A 24119-nucleotide genomic window follows, 5' to 3' on the forward strand; every position below is an offset into this window, starting at 1 on the left:
GCGCCGCGTCCTCCTTCTCCGCCTCCTCGCGAGCCTCGCGTAATAAACCCTGTCTCGAAAAGCCCCGCCTCGCCCCGAAGCACCGCGCCTAAAAACGAGCGCGCCTTCTCCAATTTCCCTGGTTCTCCAATTTCCCTGTGACATACACACACATACTGTACATACACAGACTATATTTCCATCTGGATTCATTTAGTAAACAAAAAAGTGTTGGCGTCAAACCAGAATATGTATTATTTTAGATTCTTTAAAGTAGCCACCTTTTGCCACTGGTGACAGCTTTGCAGATGGCTTTCTCTCAATCAGCTTCATGAGTAGAATGGTTTTCCTAACAGTCTGGAAGGAGTTCCCAGAGCTGCTGAGTAACCTGTTGGCTGCTTTTCCTTCACTGCGGTCCAGACCCATGCCAAACCATCTCAGTTTAGTTCAGTGTTGTAAAGTAACAGTAACTAAAGTGCTGTACTGTACTTGAAGAGCACTTTTGCACTTATAAATATTCTTTTTTTTTAATATTATACTTTTACTCCACTACAATTATTTGAAAGCTTTAGACTTTGTAGATTTTGATTATTATAACAAATAAACACATTAACCACTTCAGCCCTGTGTGTACTAGGGTCCTTGACATAAATGTAAACGTGTGAGAAGCACCTCTGTAAAATACAGAAATGTACATGTTTTTATATTAATAAAAACACATAGAGCAGGGGTCTTCAACAGGGGGTCCGGGACCCCTAGGAGTCCCCAGAGTTAGCACAGGGGGGCCTTCAAATCTTTGTGTGATAGGTCCAGAGATAGGTACATTGTTTTAACATAGCATTCCTATTCTGAGGCAAACATTAGCCAAAAATAGCAGATCTACAAGCTCACAAGGCGTTGTGAGCTTGTAGATCTGCTATTTTGGTGTAGATCTGCTAAGTTTGGTGTGGAGGGGAGAAAAGAGCAGACCAAGTACAGAGACAAAGGTCAGGTTTACTGGGTATTGAGGGTTTGAGTTTTAATGTTTAAAGAAAGGGATCGATTGAAGATGATTAGTCACCCCATGGAGACTTGAAATTATGGATATTTTTTATCTTTGTGTCTATTGAGTATTGTCATAGAGTTCAATGAAAACAACGCAGCAGAGAAATGAACGGCAGAGCCCAGTCAAAAGCAGCAACAGTGACCTCTGCTGGGAGTCACAGAATTCGATAAGCCACCCCTCTCGGCGTAACACGCTGGTAGCCAACGGCCGTTTGGGTGCAGCGCGTGCGTGTGGTGGTGCGGGATGCTGCGTGCACGAGCATCATAGCCGCGTTATAACGCCTCGTCATCTTCCTCATCCTCACCTTCATCACCGCCAGAGGCTTTGAATAAGAGAGGAAGCTGCAGAGTCGTCTGAGCTGAAGTGACTGCGACGTTACACCAACAATGATGAGAATAAACATGTCCTCTGTCGCAGCAGGCCTGTGGTCACTCTGCTTTCTGATGGGTGAGTTCATCTGTCTTTTTTATTATTATTACTATTATTACCATTATTATCATTATTGTCATTATTATTATTATTATATATATATTTTTTTTTATTTGTGTCATTATTATTGCTATTATTATTATTATTATTATTATTATTAATAATCATAATAATACTTTTATTGCCATTAATATTTATATATATATATAATTTTTCATTATTATTATTATTATTATTATTATTATTATTATTATTATATATTTCTTAAATTATTATTCCACTTGAGTATCCCTATTCTAGGGGGGAACGTTAGCCAAAAAGAATCTGATCTACAAGCCCACAACACATCGCGTTGTGATGCGTTGTGGGCTTGTAGATCAACTTTTTTTGGGAGGGGAAGAGATTTTGTGTAGAGTGGTCTAGAGGGTGTATATTATTGTTAATATTATTTTTATTTTATTTTATTTTATTTTATTTTATTTTATTTTATTTTATTTTATTTTATTTTATTTTATTTTATTTTATTTTATTATTATCATAGTGTTGCATGCAGCAGTGTGGTTTCTATAAACAGGCCGTCATGATTTCTGTAAAGTCTGTGTGTGTATGGAGAGACACAGCACACACTGCAGTGTTTAACACACACACACACACACACACACGCACGCACGCACGCACGCACGCACGCACGCACGCACGCACGCACGCACGCACGCACGCACGCACGTACGTACGTACACAAACACACACACACACACACACAGACAGACACGCACGCACGCACGCACGCACGCACGCACGCACGCACGCACGCACGCACACACACACACACACACACACACACACACACACACACATACACACACACACACACACACACATGAACCTAGCATCTGTTTAAACAATACACTATCACATTTATTGATTGATTGATTGATTACTTACTTTATTAACATGATTATTAACAGTACCACAATGGAAACAAGCCTTCTGGCTTTTTTGTGATTTTATCCTTATGAATTCCTTTTCAATTAAGTGCTCAATCAATCAATCAGTCAATAAATCAATCAGTACAGGATGTACAGTCAAATGTTATGTTAAATGGTTAACACAAAAGGCCCCATGGGCTTGTTTCCATTGTGGTCCATTGTAATCAATTCATCAGTAATACATGTAATAAAAACAATACAATACAAAATATATTGGATTAAAGCTCAGTAGAATCATAAAGTATATTTACAGAGAAAGGAGGGGAGGGGGCGCGGCACAGAGGATTCTACCATCAAGGTGTTCAAGGAGTTAAACTATGCTCCCTTTTATTTTGAGAACAGTTATTGTATTTTAGGTAATATACAGATTAATCATCTGTACATTGAAACTATAGAAACTATAGGATGCCAGGTAAACAATGAACCTAGTATCTGTCTAAATAACATGCTATCTAAATGACATTTTAACTTTTGCATAAGACTACATGGTTGTCAAGGCTAGGTCAAGTGCTACAGGCTGAAGTGGAGTCTGAAGAGGTGAGTCGTCTGGTAATGGCGGAAAATTGGGAGTGATTCTGCAGTTCTGGGGAGTTTTGGGAACCAGGAGGGAGAAGAGTCTAGGATGTGAGGGGGGGGGGCATTGTCCAGGGTGTTTAAGGGAAGGGAGAAGAGTCTAGGATGTGTGGAGCGTTGTCCAGGGTGTTTTTAGAGAAGGGAGAATAGTCTAGGACGTGTGGAGCGTTGTCCAGGGTGTTTTAGGGAAGAGAGAAGAGTCTAAGACGTGTGGAGCGTTGTCCAGGGCGTTTTAGGGAAGAGAGAAGAGTCTAAGACGTGTGGAGCGTTGTCCAGGGTGTTTTAGAGAAGAGAGAAGAGTCTAAGACGTGTGGAGCGTTGTCCAGGGTGTTTTAGGGAAGAGAGAAGAGTCTAAGACGTGTGGAGTGTTGTCCAGGGTGTTTTAGGGAAGAGAGAAGAGTCTAAGACGTGTGGAGCGTTGTCCAGGGTGTTTTAGAGAAGGGAGAAGAGTCTAGGACGTGTGGAGCGTTGTCCAGGGCGTTTTAGAGAAGGGAGAAGAGTCTAGGACGTGTGGAGGGTTGTCCAGGGCGTTTTAGAGAATGGATAAGAGTCTAGGACGTGTGGAGCGTTGTCCAGGGCGTTTTAGGGAAGGGAGAAGAGTCTAGGACGTGTGGAGCGTTGTCCAGGGCGTTTTAGGGAAGGGAGAAGAGTCTAGGACGTGTGGAGTGTTGTCCAGGGCGTTTTAGGGAAGGGAGAAGAGTCTAGGACGTGTGGAGCGTTGTCCAGGGCGTTTTAGGGAAGGGAGAAGAGTCTAGGACGTGTGGAGCGTTGTCCAGGGCGTTTTAGGGAAGGGAGAAGAGTCTAGGACGTGTGGAGCGTTGTCCAGGGCGTTTTAGGGAAGGGAGAAGAGTCTAGGACGTGTGGAGCGTTGTCCAGGGTGTTTTAGGGAAGGGAGAAGAGTCTAGGACGTGTGGAGCGTTGTCCAGGGCGTTTTAGAGAAGGGAGAAGGGTCTAGGACGTGTGGCGCATTGTCTAGGGTGTTTTAGGGAAGGTTCAGACAGCCTCCCTGTGTTAGCTGATCTGAGGGAGGGGTTGTAGGGTTGAATCAGGCTTTGAAGGTATATGGAGGTGCCTTGCCTTTGGTTGCTTTGTAGACCAACGTCAGTGTTTTGGAGAAGGGGGGAGACATTTGGAGATTTTGGCTGGTTTAAGACCAAGCGTGCTGCAGCATTCTGGATCATTTGGAGGGGCTTCAGTGAGCATGCAGGGAGGCCAGGTAGTGGAGTAGAAGTAAAAGTATAGACAATTGGAAATACTCCAGTAAAGTAAAAGTACCTAAAAATGTACTTAAGTACAGTACTTGAGTACATGTACTTGGTTTCTTTACACCACTGGTGCGTGCCTTGAATGAGAGCTGACTGTCCAGGACAACACCAAGGTTCTGAAGATGTCTATGGAAATAGATAGCTCTACCACCTGTCTTCTACACATACAGATAAAAACATTATTATACAATGATACTATATACACTATAATGTGTGTGCACATCATTACAATGCATGCAATAACACATATATATATAATGCGAAAGAGAATGTAAAATGTAAAAAGAGTGTCACTGTCTCTCTGGTTCTGTTGCCTGTTCTCTCTCTCTTTCTCCCTCCCCCTCTGCGCACGTGTGTGTGTGTGTGTGTGTGTGTGTGTGTGTGTGTGTGTGTGTGTGTGTGTGTGTGTGTGTGTGTGTGTGTGTGTGTGTGTGTGTGTGTGTGTGTGTGTTAGAGGGATTTGGAGAAGGCAGTCTCTTTATAAGCTGATTTTAGGAGTGTTAACCCCCCCCCCGTCTGCCTGCCTGCCTGCCTGCCTGTCTGTCTGTCTGTCAATATAACTAGTACTCAGTGTTATGAGTATGTTAATACAATATAACTCGTACATCTGTTTGTTTGTTTTTTAAACACATTTTTATCCGATGATTTCACCCAGTGCAAATTGCCTATGTAATCCTGGGCACTACTCTCCCTCTGCCAGCCTAGGGGGAGCCCATAACTGAGCTCATGCTTCCTTCAATGCATGAGGATTGAGCAGGCCGCTTCTTATCACCTGACAGGGGGGAGTTTCCCCGGTTGGACGTAGCGCATGGAAGGAACACGTTATTCCAACCAGTTCCTTTCCCCTCCATCAGGCGCCCCGGCTGACCATGGGGAGGCAGTATAGAGACCAGGATTACTGCATGTTTTTTGTGAGGGTACCTACCCTAGGGGACACGGGGAGAACATGCAAACTCCACACAGAAAGGCCCATTCGCAAACCCCACCTAGGGTATGGGCACTGATGACGCGGAGGAGAGGACACTCCCACAGCGTCCCCGGTGGGAATCAAACCCAGGACCTTCTAGCTGTGAGGCGACTGTGGCTGTGACTAGTACATGTGTATGGTAGGTGTTAATATCTCCTCTCCTCTCCTCTGCAGGTCTGCTATTGGCTGGCTCAGAGGCCTTCAGTGTGGGCCTGGCTCCAGAGTCCCGTCTGATCCAGGAACTTGTCCGAGCCCAGCCCCATCTGGTCCATGACATAGCTCCGCCCCAGATACACCAAACCAGCCGCTCCCGAGCTGACACGGAGATGACCTCCACCTCCTCTGTCAACCGCACCGTAGCCAGGGCCCACAGCCAGGACGTAGCCAGGGCCCACAGCCAGGACGTAGCCAGGGCCCACAGCCAGGACCTAGCCAGGCCCTCTATGGACGACAACCAGGATGTGTCGGATGAAATGGAAGTAAGTTTAGGACCTGAGGCTGATTCTACAAATGTCTTTTAAATCCTAACAGTTTTCTGAAAAACTTATGTTGCTATAATATCAGTGGTGCTCAAACGTTTTCATGTCAAGGACCCCCAAAGTGATATGTATTTGGCCGCGCCCCCCCCCCCTCTCAAATTATGTTGTTCCAGGGACCCCCAGAAGTAAAGATTTGAGTTAAAATGTAGCGCAAATTTTCATGATTTTTCCAAAAATAGCAGATCTACAAGCTCATAGCGCGGCACAAAGTGACGCGCTATGAGCTTGTATGTCTGCTATTTTTTGTATAAAATGACACAGATGCTTTCCCGGTGTGTGTGTTTTTTCAAAAACATTCTTGCAAGCAATGTTTAGCTGTAAATTACATCGTGTGGCCGTTTGCTTACACGGCTGCCGTGTTGGATACGGCATCGAATCAAGCAGCGCAGATTGATATGAGCCAGGTGCTCTGAGCCTTTGATTGGCCTTTGATTCCCCACCGAAAAATCTCGGATCCTTCTAAAAGGTCAGTGCCCTGTGGGCTTGAACCATAGAGTTAAAAATATTAGAGAAGTAACGAAAATCCTCGCCCAGCCCCATTCACTTACATGGAGTTGCTCACCCAGCGCATACTCCCTTTTCACCCCTTCTCCCGGGTTGGGAAATAAGACAAGCGTGGCCTATTTAAATAAGACAAGCGTGGCCTATTTTGGGGCCTATGTGACGTGTTTTTACTCTCGCATGCGCAGTAGTGTCACCTCCGAGCGCAACCCTGTGCGCAAGCTTGTGAGTCAAGCCCATTGGTCGAAACCGTTTTCGCTCGTTCATGTGTCAGGCCCCAGCCGTAATAAGCTGCAGTACCTATGATCGGCCACCATGTCCAATGTGCTGTGTTTGGTTATAAGCTATAGACCCCTTAACAGACGACGTCACACTGATAAGAACCAGTATGGGTGCAACCAGTATGCGCACAATGAAACCCATTCTATCAGGTCTCGCTAGGACGCGCCTCACCAGCCAACACACAAGAGGGGGTTGGGGTGCACTGAAACCAGCGCACCCCGAAACAACAGGTTGAGAATTGATTGGGTGAAACAATCACCTGTGCATCCAGTCTCAATATTGGTAAACAAATAATTGGTCTATATGGATTGTGGTGGCATGTGTCTTATGTGACTGGCTGTGTTTTTTTATTGTATCGAACTACTGATGAACTGTGGAACTGGAGATCAATACAAATATAAATAATTAAAACATAAATAATTTAAAAAGACAGCAGTCTGTTATTGAGCTCAGCGGTCATTATTCAGAAATAACGCACCACTGAATTAAGTGATTGACCAATCAGAATCAAGCATCTGACCAAGCCGTGTAATAATAGCGTTTAACGCATTCACTCCGGGAACACGTTTTTAGATTTCTTTGGCTATTCAAAAATATCAGATGTAGATCTGCTATTTTTTGAAAAATCGTGAAAATATGTGAAAATCTTTTAATTTGTATTTTTTAAAGCAAACATTTGTAACTGTCAAATGTCTCAACAAATGTCCTAATTGAACAACTATTGTTTCTATATCAGTGGTGCTCAAACCTTTTCTCGTCAAAATGATGTTTATGGCCACCGATCCCAATCAAAATATGTTGTTCCAGGGACCCCCCAGTAGCAAAGATTTGAGTTAAATATTTTCACTTTAAAAAACATATTTATTCAAAGATTTGCACAGATTATCACTATTAAAAAATAAATACAATTGAATAGCCAAATAAATCTTAAAATGACGTGTGTCATTTTAGATTTATTTGGCAGAGATGCAAGCTGCTATGAGCTTGTAGATCTGCTATTTTTTTAAAGATCGTGTTTTTTTTTAGCAAATCTTATATATATGTCACCGGGTGAATGGAGATCCAGGGTGATTGAAGACAGAGCGCTCGTTTTTAGGCACGGGGCTCCTTCGGGGCGAGGCGGGGCTTTTCGAGACAGGGTTTATTAGCGAGGCTCGTGAGGAGGAGGAGGAGGACGGCGCTGCGATGCGGGGGGTTATTACGCGAGGCTCGCGAGGAAGAGGAGCCTCCTCCTCCTCCTCCTCCTCGCGTTTTAAACCGTCCCGTCCTCTCCTTCTCTCCTTCTCCTCCTCCGAGGAGGAGGAGAAGGAGAGCGCGGAGAGGCGGGGCTTTGATGCGCCGACGGAGAGTGGAGACCTGTCTTTTGTTGTTCCCCCCCACATAGCAACCATAATATCTATGAGGGGAACGCTGAACACGCGTTCACACGCACACGCTTGTCCATGACGGAGGCGCGCCGATTTAGTGGAGCTTGAGGCCGAGGAAGTGCGCCCTCGCGCCTCCGGGCGCGAGTGCCCGCACTGACCGGCCGACGCTCCACTAGTCGACTCAGCGCCGTTTGATTTGTAAACCGATAGGGACAGAATAGTTCTTTTCATGGATCACTGTGTGCGTGTGTGTGTGTGTGTGTGTGTGTGTGTGTGTGTGTGTGTGTGTGTGTGTGTGTGTGTCAGGGAGAAACTAAAACAAAAGCCAGCAGAACACAATAAAAGTATCTTAACAGTCCATTGAAAGCATGAGCGCGTGTGCGTGCGCGCGCATGTGTGTGTGTGTGTGTGTGACTGTGTGTGTGTGGGTGGTCGCGGCCATATGTGCTTGTGCACAAGCCTGGCTTGTGGCTCCCTCTAGTGTTTCTTCTACAGAATTGCTGGGTGGGTAAAAACGAGCGAGCCTTCTTCAATCACCCTGGTTCTCCATTCACCCTGTAACATATATACTGCTCAAAATAATTAAGGGAACACTTTGATCCCTTAATTCTTTTACATTTTTAAGGCGAACATTTTACTGTAATTTAAAAAAAAAAAACGGATATAGAAGACTTTTAGAAGACTTTAGAAGAAAATAGCTGATCTACTAGCTCGTAGTGCCGTGCTATGAGCTTGTAGATCTGCAATTTTTTAATAGCCAAATAAATCTTAAAATGACACAGATTTGTTCCCGGTCTTAATGGATTCAATGGAGGTTAAATGTGTTGTGGTTCCAGCGTATGGTCCACCTGGACCGGCTCCAGGAGCCCAAGGAGGGCCAGCAGGGACCTCCAGGCTCCGCCGACCCAGAGACGAGGCTCGCTGGCGGGCCGGGGGCCGCCGACACCTCCCTGGAGGCATCCGGAGGAGGAGGAGGAGGGCTCTACGACACCGAGAGAGACAGAGGAGAGGAGGAGGGAGAGGAGAGAGAGAGGAGGAGAGGAGGGGCACGGGGAGGAGGAGGAGGAGAGGAGAGATGGGCGAGCAGGGGAGCAGAGGGAGAGGAGAGGAAGAGGAGAGGAGGACGGGATGAAGAGGAGGAGGAGGAGGAGGAAGGAGAGAGAGGAGAGGAGGAGGTGGGGGGAGGAGAGGAGAGTCTCTGGGACCAGGCGGAGGAAGACCTCAACCACACAGCTCCCGGTCTGGACACTCTGATAGGTGAGTAGCTGCGTGTGCGTGTGCGTGTGCGTGCGCGTGCGCGTGCGCGTGCGCGTGCGCGTGCGCGTGCGCCTGTGCGTGTGCGTGCGCGTGCGCCTGTGCGCGTGCATCTCAACGATAAATACTGTACTTTTACTCTACTATAATTATTTGAAAACTTTAGTTACTAGTTACTAGGTAGATTTTGATTATGATCACAAAACCACTTCAGTCCTATATATACTTTGGCAATTTGAAAATAGCCGATCTACAAGCTCACACTGTGTCACATTGTGAGCTTGTAGATCTGCTATTTTCAAAGGATCTTTTTATAATTCTATACATTTGAAATCTTGTGAAATGGGACCTTCTGCATAATGACTACTTTTACTTTTGGTACTTCAAGTTGATGCCATAGTACTTTTACTCAAGTATAGTCTGAATACCGAAGTATGTACTTAACAGACTATTTCTACAATAGGGTATTGACACTTTTACTTAAAGGGACATTTCACTTTAAAAAAAATGTCGAGTCATTTTATCGTCTACTCAGGCTTTTGTGAGCCTCCAGACAGTTTTTAAGTTGCTTGATTCAGTATTTAGATATTTGATATTCATTATATCAGACACGCCCCCTTCCTATACAAATCCATTGTACTGTAACTTCAAACTCCATGTTAGATTCATCAAAAACACCCGTCCTTGGTTCTGGTGACTCTCCTCACGCATTAGAAGGACAATATCGGTCACCAGAACCCAGGACAGTTGTTTCTGATGAATCTAACATGGTTAAAATGGAGTTAATGAATATTAAATATCTAAATACTGACTCAAGCAACTTAAAAACTGTCCTGGGTGCTCACAAAAGCCTGAGTAGATGATAAAAAGACCAAATTTTTGTTAAGTGAAAAAATATTCCCAAAATTACTTTTTTTCTATAGATTAGTCACCCCATGGAGACTTGATTTTTTTTGTTTTTGTCGCATTCCTAAGCCAATAATTTGATGACCGGCGGTCTCTCCGGTAGGAGACTCAAATGACCTGCATTTTAGTCTCCTACCGGAGACATTAGCATCTTTCCGCCGGTCATCAAATTATTGGCTTAGGAATGCGACAAAAACTGAAAAATCCCCAATTCACGGCTTCTTGGGGTGTGTAATTGATAGAAAATAAGTCATTTTGTGGGTGAACTACTCCTATAAGTAAAATAATTGAGTACGTCTTCAATCACTGTGGCGTGTGTTTCGTTTAATTTCCTTGAAACACATTCATCAGCTCGCCCCTAGCCCTCTGGCTCTTATTGTGACCATTGCTGTTGGCCAATCAGGTCTTGTGTGCCGAACACACATGACAACATCAAATGGTGATGTTGTCACCGTGTGACGTTGACAACATCACCCTCAGGAGGGTCCCCACATGATTTTGGAGGGGTCCCCAGATGACAGTAAAGTGACAATTTAAGGACTTTTAAGACCTTTTTAATACCTAAAAAAAAGAAAGAAGAAAACGAAAAGAAAAAGTAATCAACAAACTGTACTATAAAAACGTACTTGTAGATCTGCTATTTTCAATATTTATCTGTGGAACTGAGTCAAACTAAATGTAATGCTTCAACTCCTACATTCCAAGTGCTTGGGGGGTCCTTGGTTCAAATATGATTCTTTTGGGGGGGTCACGGCCTGAAAAGGTTGAGAACCACTGCACTAAGGAAGCAAACTGCACACAGCAAAGATGCCTTGCATTTTAAATATCAGCGTGGTCATGCTTTTTGTTGAATATGCCGCCGGTAACAGTGGCTTCTGATGAGAGAAGCATTTCTCAGTTCAATGTCAGGAAATCTGTTGGTCAGCTTCAAGAGAGTCGAGACTGTCTGAATGGACAGAGCTGGGAGCTGATGGTATGTGTTGTTGTAAATACTGGGAGCTGATGGTAGGTGTTGTTTTAAGTACTGGGAGCTGATGGTAGAAGTTGTAAGTACTACATCACACGCATGCACGCACGCATGCACACACACACACACGCACACACACACACACACACACACACACACACACACACACACACACACACACACACACACAGAAACTCAAGTGTGTCATGTCATGTGTGTGTGTGTGTGTGTGTGTGTGTGTGTGTGTGTGTGTGTGTGTGTGTGTGTGTGTGTGTGTGTGTGTGTGTGTGTGTGTGTGTGTGTGTGTGTGTTTTTCAGGTTACAGTGCATCTTTGGTGCAGGAGTCTGTCCCCCTCGCACCCCCCCAGCATTCCGGGGTATCGTCCCCCCCTCCCCCCCCAGACCAGGAGGTCCATGCTGGGCTGCAGGAGCTCAGAGCCCCCCTGCTGGCTCAGGTGAGACCACTGAACACGCACGCACGCACGCACGCACGCACACACACACACGCACACACACACACACACACACACACACACACACACACACACACACACACACACACACACAGTCACTCACTCACTCACTCACTCACTCACTCACTCACTCACACGTATACAGTATAATCACATCATCATAATATCAAAAAATAAATAAATAGTCTGTACATTGAAACTACGGAAACTATAGGATGCCAGCCAGGTCAACAAATGGACCTAGCATCTGTCTAAATAGCATACTATCTAAATTACATTTTAACTTTTGCAACGACCTAGTAGGCAAGGGCTTGGTCAAGTTAAGTTAAGTTTGAAAGGTTCTATGACATTAATTTAAAAAAAAAATCTTCAGTAGCTGCCACCTAACTTTGTGTAAACCAACTTCACAGTATATTCTATATACAGCAGATTAGGTACAGTAGGTGCCGTTCAGGCATAATAGTGTAAGTAAAGGACGGATGGATTGGGGGTCAGCTTAGCATATCCCTTTACCCTGGTTCGATTTGATTCTTGATATATTGTTCATGTGCCTAATTGTACGAGGAAAGAAGCTTTTTTGCAGTCTGTTTCTAGTAGCTTTGAGACTGCGTAGACGTTTTCCATGCGGAAACATTTCAAACAGTCTGTGGTTGGGATGGTTTCGATCTTTGATGATTCCTCGTGCTTTGCTGACACAGCGTTCGTTGTACAGGGCTTGGATGGGGGGGGAGATCACATCCGCTGATGCGTTCGGCTGTCCGCACAACCCTCTGCATTGCCTTGCGGTTGAGCTCGGTGCGGCTGCCGTACCAGGCAGTGAAGCAGCCTGTCAGGATGTTCTCTGCGGTGCCTCTGTAGAAAGGTCTTAGGACTTTATGACCCATGCCAGCTTTCTTCAGTTTTCTGAGAAAATAGAGGCGTTGTTGTGCTTTCTTCTTCTTTTGTTTCATTGTGAACACGGGAGAGAAAGAAAGGATATTTTTAGTTGATTACATTTTTTGTAGAGACCTTTTCATATCTGGGTACATTTGGCTACACTAAAACAACAAACAACAGTAGTACACATGGACTTCTTATGGACGTGGTTGAGCTTGTAAACTCATGATCATGTATATAGAATCATGATGACAGTGGGTCGAGTAGCCTGGAATCCAGACTCATTGGCTCCGTCCAGCTGGCTTTTTTTTTTTCACTTGGCTTCTCAGTCAACACACTCTCACTCCCCAACATGCATAGTGTGACTTCTGGGACAAATGTAACCAAACATCAAACTTCAAACTGTTCGATGAAATACATTGCAGTGAATGAGTGCCAGCTGGACCAGCTTACGAACAAACACAAACAAAAGAAGACATATCACAGGTTGTTTTGTGATCACTGGTTTTTCTACAGTACGTAGTTATATTGAGGCATCTAAACAGCGGCTGGTATCGTTTCAGGCTCGGTAGTATCGCGAGATTTGGTTATCAGACTGGCAATGAGGGACAGTCTTGCGATACTTTGGCACGTTCATAAACGTACTTTGAGCTCTTTAGATACCTCCATAAAAGTATAAGAGTACACATCGAAAAGCAACACAGCAGAAAACAACGTGTGATATGTCTTCTTTTATTTTCCAGGACCGAGTACTTTACAAAGGTCTCAATCGTTCAGAAATAGTGATTATTATAAGCTGGTTCACCTGGCCCTCATTGACTGCAATGCAATCCATCAAACTCCCGGCTGCAGTTTGCCACCCAGTGCGACGATTCTGCCAGCTGGAATTGCTGGATAGAGATAATGACATTGTTGTCCATTCCTTGATTTATCTTCCTTGACGTCACCTTTTACGTAGGCACGTCATTGCTGATTGGATAGTGCTCAACGAATGAAAGTAAGAAGGGAAGTGGCTTGAATTTTACATTGGAAGGCTCCGATCTGCCCCGCCCACAGACCATTTCATCGGAAGGCTCTTGGCCCGCCCCGCTCACAGACCAATCAGAATCCTCTGTGCCTGGGTGCCCGAGACCGACCCCAAGAGGAAAATAGCAAGAGTCGCATTCTCCGGTTTACTTCCCGTTTCTGCGTGCCGTAGGTGGACACCTTTTTAGGAGACAGGAAGCAAGTTGGAGTCTATTGATTCCAATGGAAGAGTCAACGTGAACACAGCTTCTGAACCATTCTTTAGCTCCATGGTCACTGAACTAAATATTGGACCCGATCGTCACAAGACACAAAATATGCAAGATTTTCATACTAAAATGGCTTCTTTTTTTTTGACACAAATTAGGAGAAAATCTACTTTGTTATCGACTTTTCTCTATCCCAGCAACACACTCTCGCGAGATTTGGGAAGATATCTGAAGGGTCCATCTCGGTCCATCTGCAGTCTGACGGACGAGACATAGAGGGCTCTGTCCCTTATATTATATGTTATTATTATATTCGATTTTAACTCTATGCTCTGTCCCCATAAAATGTTATAAAAACTGATAAACTGAGATTCTATATGTGAATGTAGTAGGCCTACGTGAAATCATTATGGACATTTCAAAAATTAAATACATTTTTGGTTCCAATGCTCAATAATATAATTTTCCATTATTAACTGTCTTGGTTGATGGGGTATGATTTGGGAATCATGACATTTTGCTAAACATAACATTCATGCTAAACACATTATAGTCTATAGTGGTAAAATATATACCGTATAAATAAAAGGACCTGTTACAATGTTGAGCAGAAACAGGAGCACATCTAGCATAAGACTGAATAATACGTGTGTGTTTGTTGGGGGAATTTCATAGGTTTCTTATAAGCAACAGTTTACTTTCAAACATGTAAAGCATTTATTTTCTTTAATGAAGAAAATACACAAATACACATCCATATGACGTTGTCAGCCAGGGAGAGGGGAGGGGGAGTGTGGTGGGATGGTCGGGGGAGAAGACAACCACGCCTACTTAGGAGACCATTTGTAGGATTTGTGTACTACTTCGCCTCTAGTGGCTCCAATGGAGAATGTGTATCTTCCTATATTAACAATCTTTGACCGACCCTTGCACAAAGGAAGCTTACCAGACTGAGAATCCCAGTGATAAAAAAATCTCTGCTGAACGGAGCATCAGTCTGGATTACAGGCTAGTGGTTGAGAGGGTTCAGAGTAAATACGTGTATACTTCTTTCTACTGCTTTTTGAACATGAAACAATACTTTTTTTCTTTTGTTGTTTTTTTGTTGTCTATTTTTAAAATCATTGTCTTTTTTAGTTTAGTTTTTTTTCAATGCTTTGTTATTTTATTTGCATGTTCAAAATAGAGATAATCAAATCAAATCAAATAGTAATGTGTAACTTCATCCTGCAGGTGACGCCATTGGACAGGGAGTTATGGGAGGCGGAGGGAGAGGAGGAGGGAGGGGCCAGTGGGTATGGAGTGTTCCATTCATCTGACTCTACTGCACCCCCTAGTGGTGACTCGAACGCTACTGCACCTCTTAGTGGTGACTCTGACCCTTCTGCACCCCCTAGCGGTGACTCTAACGCTACTGCACCCCTTAGTGGTGACTCTAATCCTACTGCACCCAGTGCTCCCAGTACTGCTACTGGGCCTGGGGCTGCAGTGGGAACCTCGGTTCCAGACTCCAACACTGGAACAGACTTTGGACTGGTGGGGGGTCCTGGACAGCAGAATTCTGAGAAAGGTACATTAATTCATTAATCTATTTTTATTTGTATTGATTGATTGATTGAATGATTGATTGATTGATTGATTTATGTATTCATTTACTCATTTACTCATTTACTCATTTACTCATTTACTCATTTACTCATTTATTAAGTTGTTGTTATGAATACAGTCAATCTGTGTTTGTTTTTATGTCAAATAGAGACAGACAAGCCCTCCTCTACCTGTGCATCACTTAACACAGTGATGGTCAGAACTTTGTTTTTCTACTCCAAGGACCCTCCGTTTGACAGGCATTAGACCACAAACCCCCATTTGAACCTCTGGGACCTGAAATTACAGTTAATCAAACTCATACTTACTGTACAGACCCGTAAGGGTCCATTTGGTTCCCAACTATCAATCATTTTCCTGGGGACCCCCAGGAACCAGGGGTCCTGCAGGGACCCCTGGTTGATAACCAGTGACTTACCACAGTATTCTGCTATTGGCCATTCTATCTTTCTAACCAGAGGACCTAAGACATGAATGAAGTTAAATTCCAACCTCTGATAAACGTGTAATGCCAAATGTAAAGTAAAAATGTACTTGATTGATTGATTGATTGACACACACACACACACACACACACACACACACACACACACACACACACACACACACACACACACACACACACACACACACACACACACACACACACAGTGTGTCTACGTAGAAGGTGCACCTCCTACTGTAGGAGTAATTGATGGATTAATCATTACGATGATTAAATGTAGCATCTGTTAGAATCTGTTAGAATTTCTTTATTGTTCACTTGATGATGTGTAATTTGTTTTTTTGACATCATGTTTTGACATCATGTTGTCATGGTTACAGAGGAGGAAGAGGAGTTGGAGAGGGAGGAAGAGGAACACATGGGGGCGGGGCTTTTTACCCACAATCCCACGGTGCCAGAGGTGGGCGTGGCTCCCAGCAGACAGCCCCTCCAACCCAGCATGGAGGAAGAGGATTGGTCAGAACAGCAAGGGGCAGAGCTAGACGGTGTGTGTGTGTGTGTGTGTGTGTGTGTGTGCACGCGTGCACGCGTGTGGGTGTGTGTTGTGTGTGTGTGTTGTGTGTGTGCGTGTGCGTGAGTGCGTGAGTGCGTGCTTGTGCGCGTGCAAGTGACAAACTGTTTTGCTTGGTCACAGGTGTTAGAGTAGCAGAGAAAGAGGCGGAGCATAAATGGAGGGAGATGGAGAGGGAGGCGGGGTCACGAAGGAGACTCCTCCTCCCTCTCACTACAGACTTCGCCCCCACCGTCGGCTTCACCAACCTGTCCTGGGATTGGTTGGAACAGACCAAGCCCACCCAGGTCGAGGGGTCGGAGGTCAGGGGAGGCAGGGTCACAGAAGAGATACAGCAGGTACACACACACAATTTAGTTTTTTTGTCACTATATGTATATATATCTATCTATACAATCGCGAGTCGCACGCATGCACGGCGGTCGGTCGTGTGCGGTCGGTGTACGGTGTACGGTCTCATACGGGTCCTTGGGACCGAGCCAAGTGCAGCCGACTAGAGCCGGGCGAAAACGAACGGCGGCCATTGAAATGTCTCCATCTCCACCTCAACCGGACATCACTGCCCTTTCGCTCACGCACAAAAAGGTAATCATAGCAGCTTTTTCCTTCTTTCAACGTTGTGCGCGTGTGTGTACGTTCTGTGTGTGTGTGCGTGTGTGTTTGTTACTGTGCCTTTGTACTTTCGCGGTTTGTCCGTGCGGTCTTCTACACCGACGTTTGGGATCAGTGTTGTCACATTGTGCGCGAGAAACAAGCAACCAGGTTTATGAAAACAAGCGAGCCCTTCAACCCGCGGTGTCGAACTCTAGAGAATTTCTAGTGTATATACATACGTGAAATTCGTCCTCTGCATTTACCCATCCTATAACAACTAGGAGCAGTGAGCAGCCATTCGCTCGGGGAGCAATAAGGGGTTAAGAGTCTCGCTCAGGCACACACATGGACATATTACTGGCCTGGCCTGGAATCGTAATCGTACCTGGGACATCCAGGGGCTCTGGCTCCCCAGACTGGCTCATTAACCACTCAGCTATGGCCGCCAAATGTAGTTTTTTCACTATGTTTTTTTCCCATAATGCTCTTAAAACGGCAGGGTACAGACAGTAAAGTTCCCTCTGGTGGAATATCTGTGAGTATCACTAACCTTGGAAGTAGTTATCTTAACTCATTGACTGCTAGAGTTAAAACATCATCTACCAGCGAAAACAGCGATTTTACTGTACCTTTGAAAAATCATGGAATATTCTCCGTGACCTCCTTCCTCACGGAGATCGGCTCATTACACGAGCGAGGGTCCGGTAGAATCGGGGTAAAAAAATTGCCGGCCGCTATCCTTGTTTTTGGAAAAACGTCAGAAAAAACAAAAAAAAATTACTTTTATAAATCCTTTAACATGAAAGGTGCCTAACTTTTTTTTGTTGTGATCACGTGATTTCTGGGTGTACTCTTCTTCGGTGGTGCTTGGATCATTCACAGGCTGCGGAGCCGTGGCCCAAATGAGCCAATTGATTGCCATGGCAACCCCAGCCTAAGCTTGATTTAGCAAATTCCCCACACCTTTTGATTATTAGTTAATCAGCAATAAATATTCTGTGTAGGGATGTTCGATATTGCTTTTTTACCGATAACCGATATACCGATATTGTCCAACTCTTAATTTCCGATACCGATATCAGCCGATACCGATATAATAATAATAATAATAATAAACTTTATTTGTATAGCACCTTTCATGACATGAAATGCAGCTCAAAGTGCTTTACAGAGCAAGAATACAATTACAGTTAGAACCAATTCAACAATAAAGCAAACAAAAATAAAATAAAATAAAATAAAAGCAGTAAAATGCAGTAAAATGCAGTGGCCCTCGCCACTACACAACTACAACACAAATGGATATAACTTAAATGTAGTGACCACTGTCCTCTACAACACAGCTAAAGAAATATCCACACTTCACACAATTGCCAATATTACATGTGTACCTTGTGTACCTTAGTAATATATCTTCACACAATTGTCAATATTACACCTTAGTAATATATTTTCACTTAGTAATATTACACCTTAGTAATATATTTTCACTTATTAATATTACACCTTAGTAATATATTTTCACCATGTTTACCACGTGTGGACTAGCCCAGGGGATCTGCTAACTTATCACATCCAAACCACACACCGTACACCCCTGAGAATGATATCGGGGTTATACAAGATATATAGACTAAACATAGACAATATATGCAGGCTTTTTCACCAAAAGTGATTGTCAGGTAACAACATCACATATCTAATAAAATAAAATAGCTATAATATCAATATAATATTTAATAAATCTAATATAATACAGTGATGTTGTTAGGTTTTCAATAAAGTGAGTCCTGGGACTCACTGGTGGTCATTTGAATGAGTCCCACTAATCTTAGATTAGATGTAGGCCTATTTGACAGTGCAGAAGCATATTGCTTTGATGCCTATAACATTAACGAGTGTCAACGAGCGTCAGCTGGACCCAGACACACACCTGCCCTCTGCAGTGCTCTAATTTACTTATTTCTCTGTAAAAGCCCTTGAATATGATGGAATATGTTTAAGGATTACTGTGATTATGGTAAGCTCACATTTCACATCACACACACCATACAGTAAGAACTCCTGTAACTTATAAAAAAAAAACGATACTGATATTTTCCGATATTACTTTTTATGCTAATATCGGCCTGATAATATCGGGAGGCCGATAATATCGGACATCCCTAATTCTGTGACTACTTGAAAAGGTAAGAAAATCCTGGCAGTCTGGGCTTTTTGGGCTATTTAGTAAATGACAGTGAATGAGTTAAGGACTCTAACCTCTCCTCTTCTATCAGGTGGTGTGTATTGATTGGAGGGAGTTAGCCGGGCGTGGCTACGTCATTCTCAACATGACAGACAACATGGACTGTGTGAGTATACTTAATGTACTGTGGTTGCACTGGTCAACTCCCAGTACAACAGTATTAGACTGTGGTTGTACTGGTCAGCTCCCAGTACAACAGTATCAGACTGTGGTTGTACTGGTCAGCTCCCAGCGCAACAGTATCAGACAGCGGTTGTACTGGTCAGCTCCCAGTACAACAGTATCAGACAGTGGTTGTACTGGTCAGCTCCCAGTACACAGCCACATCCACACGGAGACGATTTTAGGTGAAACCGCATAAGTTTTTAATCGTTTACACGTTTCGTCCACACGGAGCCGGCGTTTTGGGTGCCCGAAAACGCAAATTTTTGAAACCGGGTCCCAGAGTGAATAAATCTGAAAACCCCACCCTTGCGTCTCCGTGTACAACCAAATACGCATCTTTCCTGAACCGATGACGCTATAGCTCCACCTCTCGCTTAACCCGCATGCGCCGAGCACCCCCCCTGCATGCGCCGTCCCCCCCCCCCCCGTCCCCCCCCGCATGCCCCCCCCCACCCAACAACAAACACCCCGACCCCGTCAGCGTTGCGTTTGTACTACTTAACGCGATGGGGCTTTTACAGCGCTGCTCCTACACTACCACCGTCAGCAACAAGTGGACATGGAGTAAATGTACTTAGTTACTTTTTTCGAATTTTCTCCATTGGCTTTCATTTACGCGGCGACCCTATCGGTTGGGAGGAGTATTGCACTCTGATACATTATAACTCTATGAGAAAATGGCCGCCAATCGGATTAAAATGCTTTTTATTTAACAAAACGGAAGATACGGGTACTTATACCCACTCGAAGTGAATTGTAACATCCATGGCCATGAGTTAAGCACTTTATATTTGAAATCTGATCGTTTATGTACTGTAGATGTACGGGTTGTAAATAGAGAAAGTACAAACACCCGGTTGAATTCAGCCAGGACGGTAGTGACGACGCTCGCAACCTAGCTGATGCGCACATCTCGACTATAGTTGACCAGCAGTGGGTCAAATTCATTTGGGTGGAAGAAGTACTCGGATATTTTACTTAAGTAAAAGTAGCAATACCACAATATAAAAATACTCTGTTACAAGTAAAAGGCCTGTGCTCAAAATGTTACTTGAGTTCAATCAAAGTAAAAGTACAAAAGTATTGGCATCAAAATATACTTAAAGTACTGAAATGTTTGAAAATAGCTGATCTACAAGCTCACAATGCGTCGCGATGCCCGTTGTGAGCTTGTAGATCGGCTATTTTCAAATATACTATGTAAAATAGGGCAAATAAACAAGTATGTTTTATAATGTAATGATTTATATCTGCAAAGTAACTAGTAACTAAAGCGTTCAAATAATTGTAGTGGAGTGAAAGTACAATATTTTCCTCTGAGATGTAGTGGAGTAGAAGTAAAATTATTGAAAATTGGAAATACTCCAGTAAAGTAAAAAATACCTCAAAATTGTACTTAAGTACAGTACTTGAGTAAATGTACTTAGTTACTTTCCAACACAGCACCACCCACAGGCCGGACATATACTACAGCGTTTTCAGTTTGTGGTGTTTTCAGTGGTTTCGTGTGGACACACACATTTCTTGAGACGATTCCGTGTGTACGGTAAACTTTTTGAAAACGACTCTGTGACATTTTTAAAAACATCTCCGTGTGGATGTGGCCGTAGACTGTGGTTGTACTGGTCAGCTCCCAGTACAATTGATTGATTGATAGATTAATGTTTGAAAAAAAAGTGTCCACAGCCCTCCTATGAGACACAGACAGAGTAGGAAAACATGTATTAGTGAAGATTATGAAGGTTGAAAATGGGTGACGTCCTTTAAGTAAAACTACAATTTGAATACAGAACATTACATTACATTACATTACATTACATTACATTACATTACATTACGGTCATTTAGCAGACGCTTTTATCCAAAGCGTCTTACAATAAGTGCATTGAACATAGGTAGGGAACGAAACTACTAATCACCAAAAGTATTAAGTGCATTCTCTTCTAAAACAAGCAACTAAGAGTATACCTAGCGCTAAAGTAAAAGTGCAATATATCAGCTACCTACTTTCATAAACAGATGAGACAAAATAGGAAAATCAAATGAGCAAGAGCTAAAACAAATAAGTGTAGGACTTTTACTTACTTACATTTCTACATGGTGTTTATAATTTTACTGAGGTAAAAAGAATCTGAGTGTATGAGCTGGTTGCTGTTTGAATGTCATTTATCATTGTGTGTTTTTGCGTGCGTGCGTGCGTGCGTGCTTGTGTGTGTGTGCGTGCACGTGTGCGTGTGCGTGTGTGCAGGAGGAGTTTCGTGCACAGCGAGGCGTTCGTCTCTTGGAGATGTTGGAGCGGATTTTCGCTCGCAGGATGAATAGCCCAGAGGGATCGTGGGTAATTTATCTCAGCAAACCAACACACCACCAACACCAGCTTCTTATGAACGTAGCGTCCGAACACGGTATGTACACGCACGCACGCACGCACGCACGCACGCACGCACGCACGCACGCACGCACACGCACACACACACACACAGTGTAGCCGATCTACAAGCTCACAACATGTCGCATCGCGACGCGTTGTGAGCTTGTAGATCTGCTATTTTCAAATATTTTAGTACTTTTACTTTTGGTACTTTAAGTACATTTTGATACCGGTACTTTTGGACTTTTACTCAAGTACATTTTGAATTCGGGACTTTTACTTGTAACAGAGTCTACATTGCAGTATTGATACTTTTACTTAAGTAAAACATTTGAGTACTTCTTCCACCACTGTTCTTTTCTTTTCTTTGGTGTGTTTCTTTTCCAGGAGTGATTCCTACAAAGGATGTACTGAGCATGCTGGGAGAGATCAGGAGGAACCTAAACGAGGTGCTATTATGTTAATTGCATTCATCAGTTCAGTTTCAGTTTATTTTTTATTTGTAGTGCAACATCACCCCAACGGGTCTCTGTGCACTTCACAACAAGTCATACAGCAAAAACATCATACAACAAAAACACAGTGGCAAAGAAACATAGTAAAATGTGCACGCACACATGGTCAAACAATTACCATGCGGCGGTGCACAGCTGAAAAAATTACAGATCAGCAAAAAAAGAAGAAAATAAATTCATAATATCCCTGTCTTAAAAACCCATTCAAATCTGTGTCATTTAAGATTTTATTCAAAAATAGCGGATCTACAAGCTCACAGCTCGTCACTTTGTGCGGCGCTGCTAGCTTGTCTATCTGCTATTTTGCAAATTATGGAAAAATCTTGATAGTTTTTGGAAAACTTAGAATTTTTTTAACACAAATCGTCTCTTCTGGGTCAGGTGGGCATTCAGAACTACAGTGCAGCCAGTCAATGCCAGGCGCACCAGTCCCATAGCCAGAGCCGCTCAGACTATGGGAAGCTGTTTGTTGTCCTGGTCATTATTGGATCCATCTGCATGGTGATCATCACCGCTGGACTCATCTACATCTGCTGGACTCGGAGATCTGCTGCCGCTAAGACTATGGTACACACACACACACATGCACACATTTAGATAGTATATTGTGTAGACCGTTGGTTCTCAAAGTGGGGTCCGGGGACCCCCAGGGGTCCTTGGTGGAGTTCCAGGGGGTCCCCAGCTAAATGATGGATAGTTAACCAAATGGACCCTTATGGGTCTGTAACTCTGAGAGTATACAAAGGGAACCAAATGGACCCTAACGGGTCCATTTTGTGCCATTTGTACACTCTCAGAGTTAAATTATCATTGATTTTACAATATAAATTGGGGTCCCAGAGATAGAAATGCCATTAAATGGGGGTCCATAGCCTAATGGGGGTCCTTGAAATTAAAATGGTTGAGAATCACTGCTAGAGCCGTAAAAAAAAATCTTCTCTTATGGGGGTCCTTGGCATATCTTTTCAAATGGGGGTCCGCGGGCTAATAAGTGTCAATTTGGGGGTCCTTGACAAAAAAGTTGAAAAGTTTGAGAACCACTGGTTTAGACTGATGCTAGGTTCAGGGTTTACCTGATATCCTATAGTTTTAGTGTACAGATTTTTATTTTGATAGTATATTGTTTAAACTGATGCTAGGTTCTTGGTTTACCTGTGATCCTAGTTTACTGAGACACTACACTGTCTCTGCATTCTATGTATGTGTTTACCTTGTTTATTGTAAGTCATTCTGGATAAAGAGTGTCTGATAAATGCTTACATTGTAAATTGTAATATACAGTGTACAAACTTGTATTTGTGTGTGTTTGTCTGTCAGACACGTGCAGAGGAACTTCACTTTGTGGAGAACGGTTGCCACGACAACCCCACCCTGGATGTGGCCACTGACAGCCAATCAGAGATGCAGGAGAAGAAAGAAACCAATGGGCTTGCAGGAGGCGGGGAAAGGGGCGGGGAGGAAGGCAGTCACTGGAAGGTGATGGGATGGATGATAGATAGATGGATGGATGGATGGATGGATGGATGGATGGATGGATGGATGGATGGATGGATGGGTGGGTGGGTGGATGGATGGAGGGGTGGGTGGGTGGATGGATGGATGGATAGATAGGTGGGTGGATGGGTGGATGCTAGATGGAGAGTTTGACACAACACCTTTGTCTTGTTTAATTGTTTTATTCTTTATTCTGCCCGGCAACAGTCTGACTTTGATGTGTGTTTTTTTAGGTTTTTGTCAACCAACCAGGAAGTGAGGCAGAAGAGGAGGAGCAGGACACCCATCTCTGATTGGACAGAGGAAAGAAAGAAAGAAAGAAAGGAAGGAAGGAAGGAAGGAAGGAAGGAAGGAAGGAAGGAAGGAAGGAAGGAAGGAAGGAAGGAAGGAAGGAAGGAAGGAAGGAAGGAAAGAAATAAGGAAGGAAATAAGGAAAGAAAGAAAGAAAGAAAGAAAGATGT

At 43.7% G+C, this 24119-nt stretch overlaps 1 protein-coding gene across 1 annotated transcript; it reads left to right on the top strand.

The window, feature by feature from the left end:
* Positions 1-319: 319 nt before the first annotated feature.
* Positions 320-23951, top strand: podxl2 (podocalyxin-like 2; the record flags this gene model as incomplete). The annotated part of the gene is made up of 13 exons (XM_080423666.1): positions 320-362; positions 5422-5726; positions 8773-8892; positions 11432-11518; positions 14881-15183; positions 16095-16245; positions 16395-16609; positions 19145-19219; positions 21527-21683; positions 22037-22098; positions 22546-22731; positions 23482-23640; positions 23892-23951. 13 exons carry the CDS (start codon positions 320-322, stop codon positions 23949-23951), a joined length of 1923 nt encoding a protein of 640 aa, XP_080279792.1.
* Positions 23952-24119: the final 168 nt, after the last annotated feature.

The sequence above is a fragment of the Gymnoscopelus braueri genome (assembly GCF_963280865.1).
Source record: "Gymnoscopelus braueri genome assembly, chromosome: 3".
NCBI lineage: Eukaryota > Metazoa > Chordata > Actinopteri > Myctophiformes > Myctophidae > Gymnoscopelus > Gymnoscopelus braueri.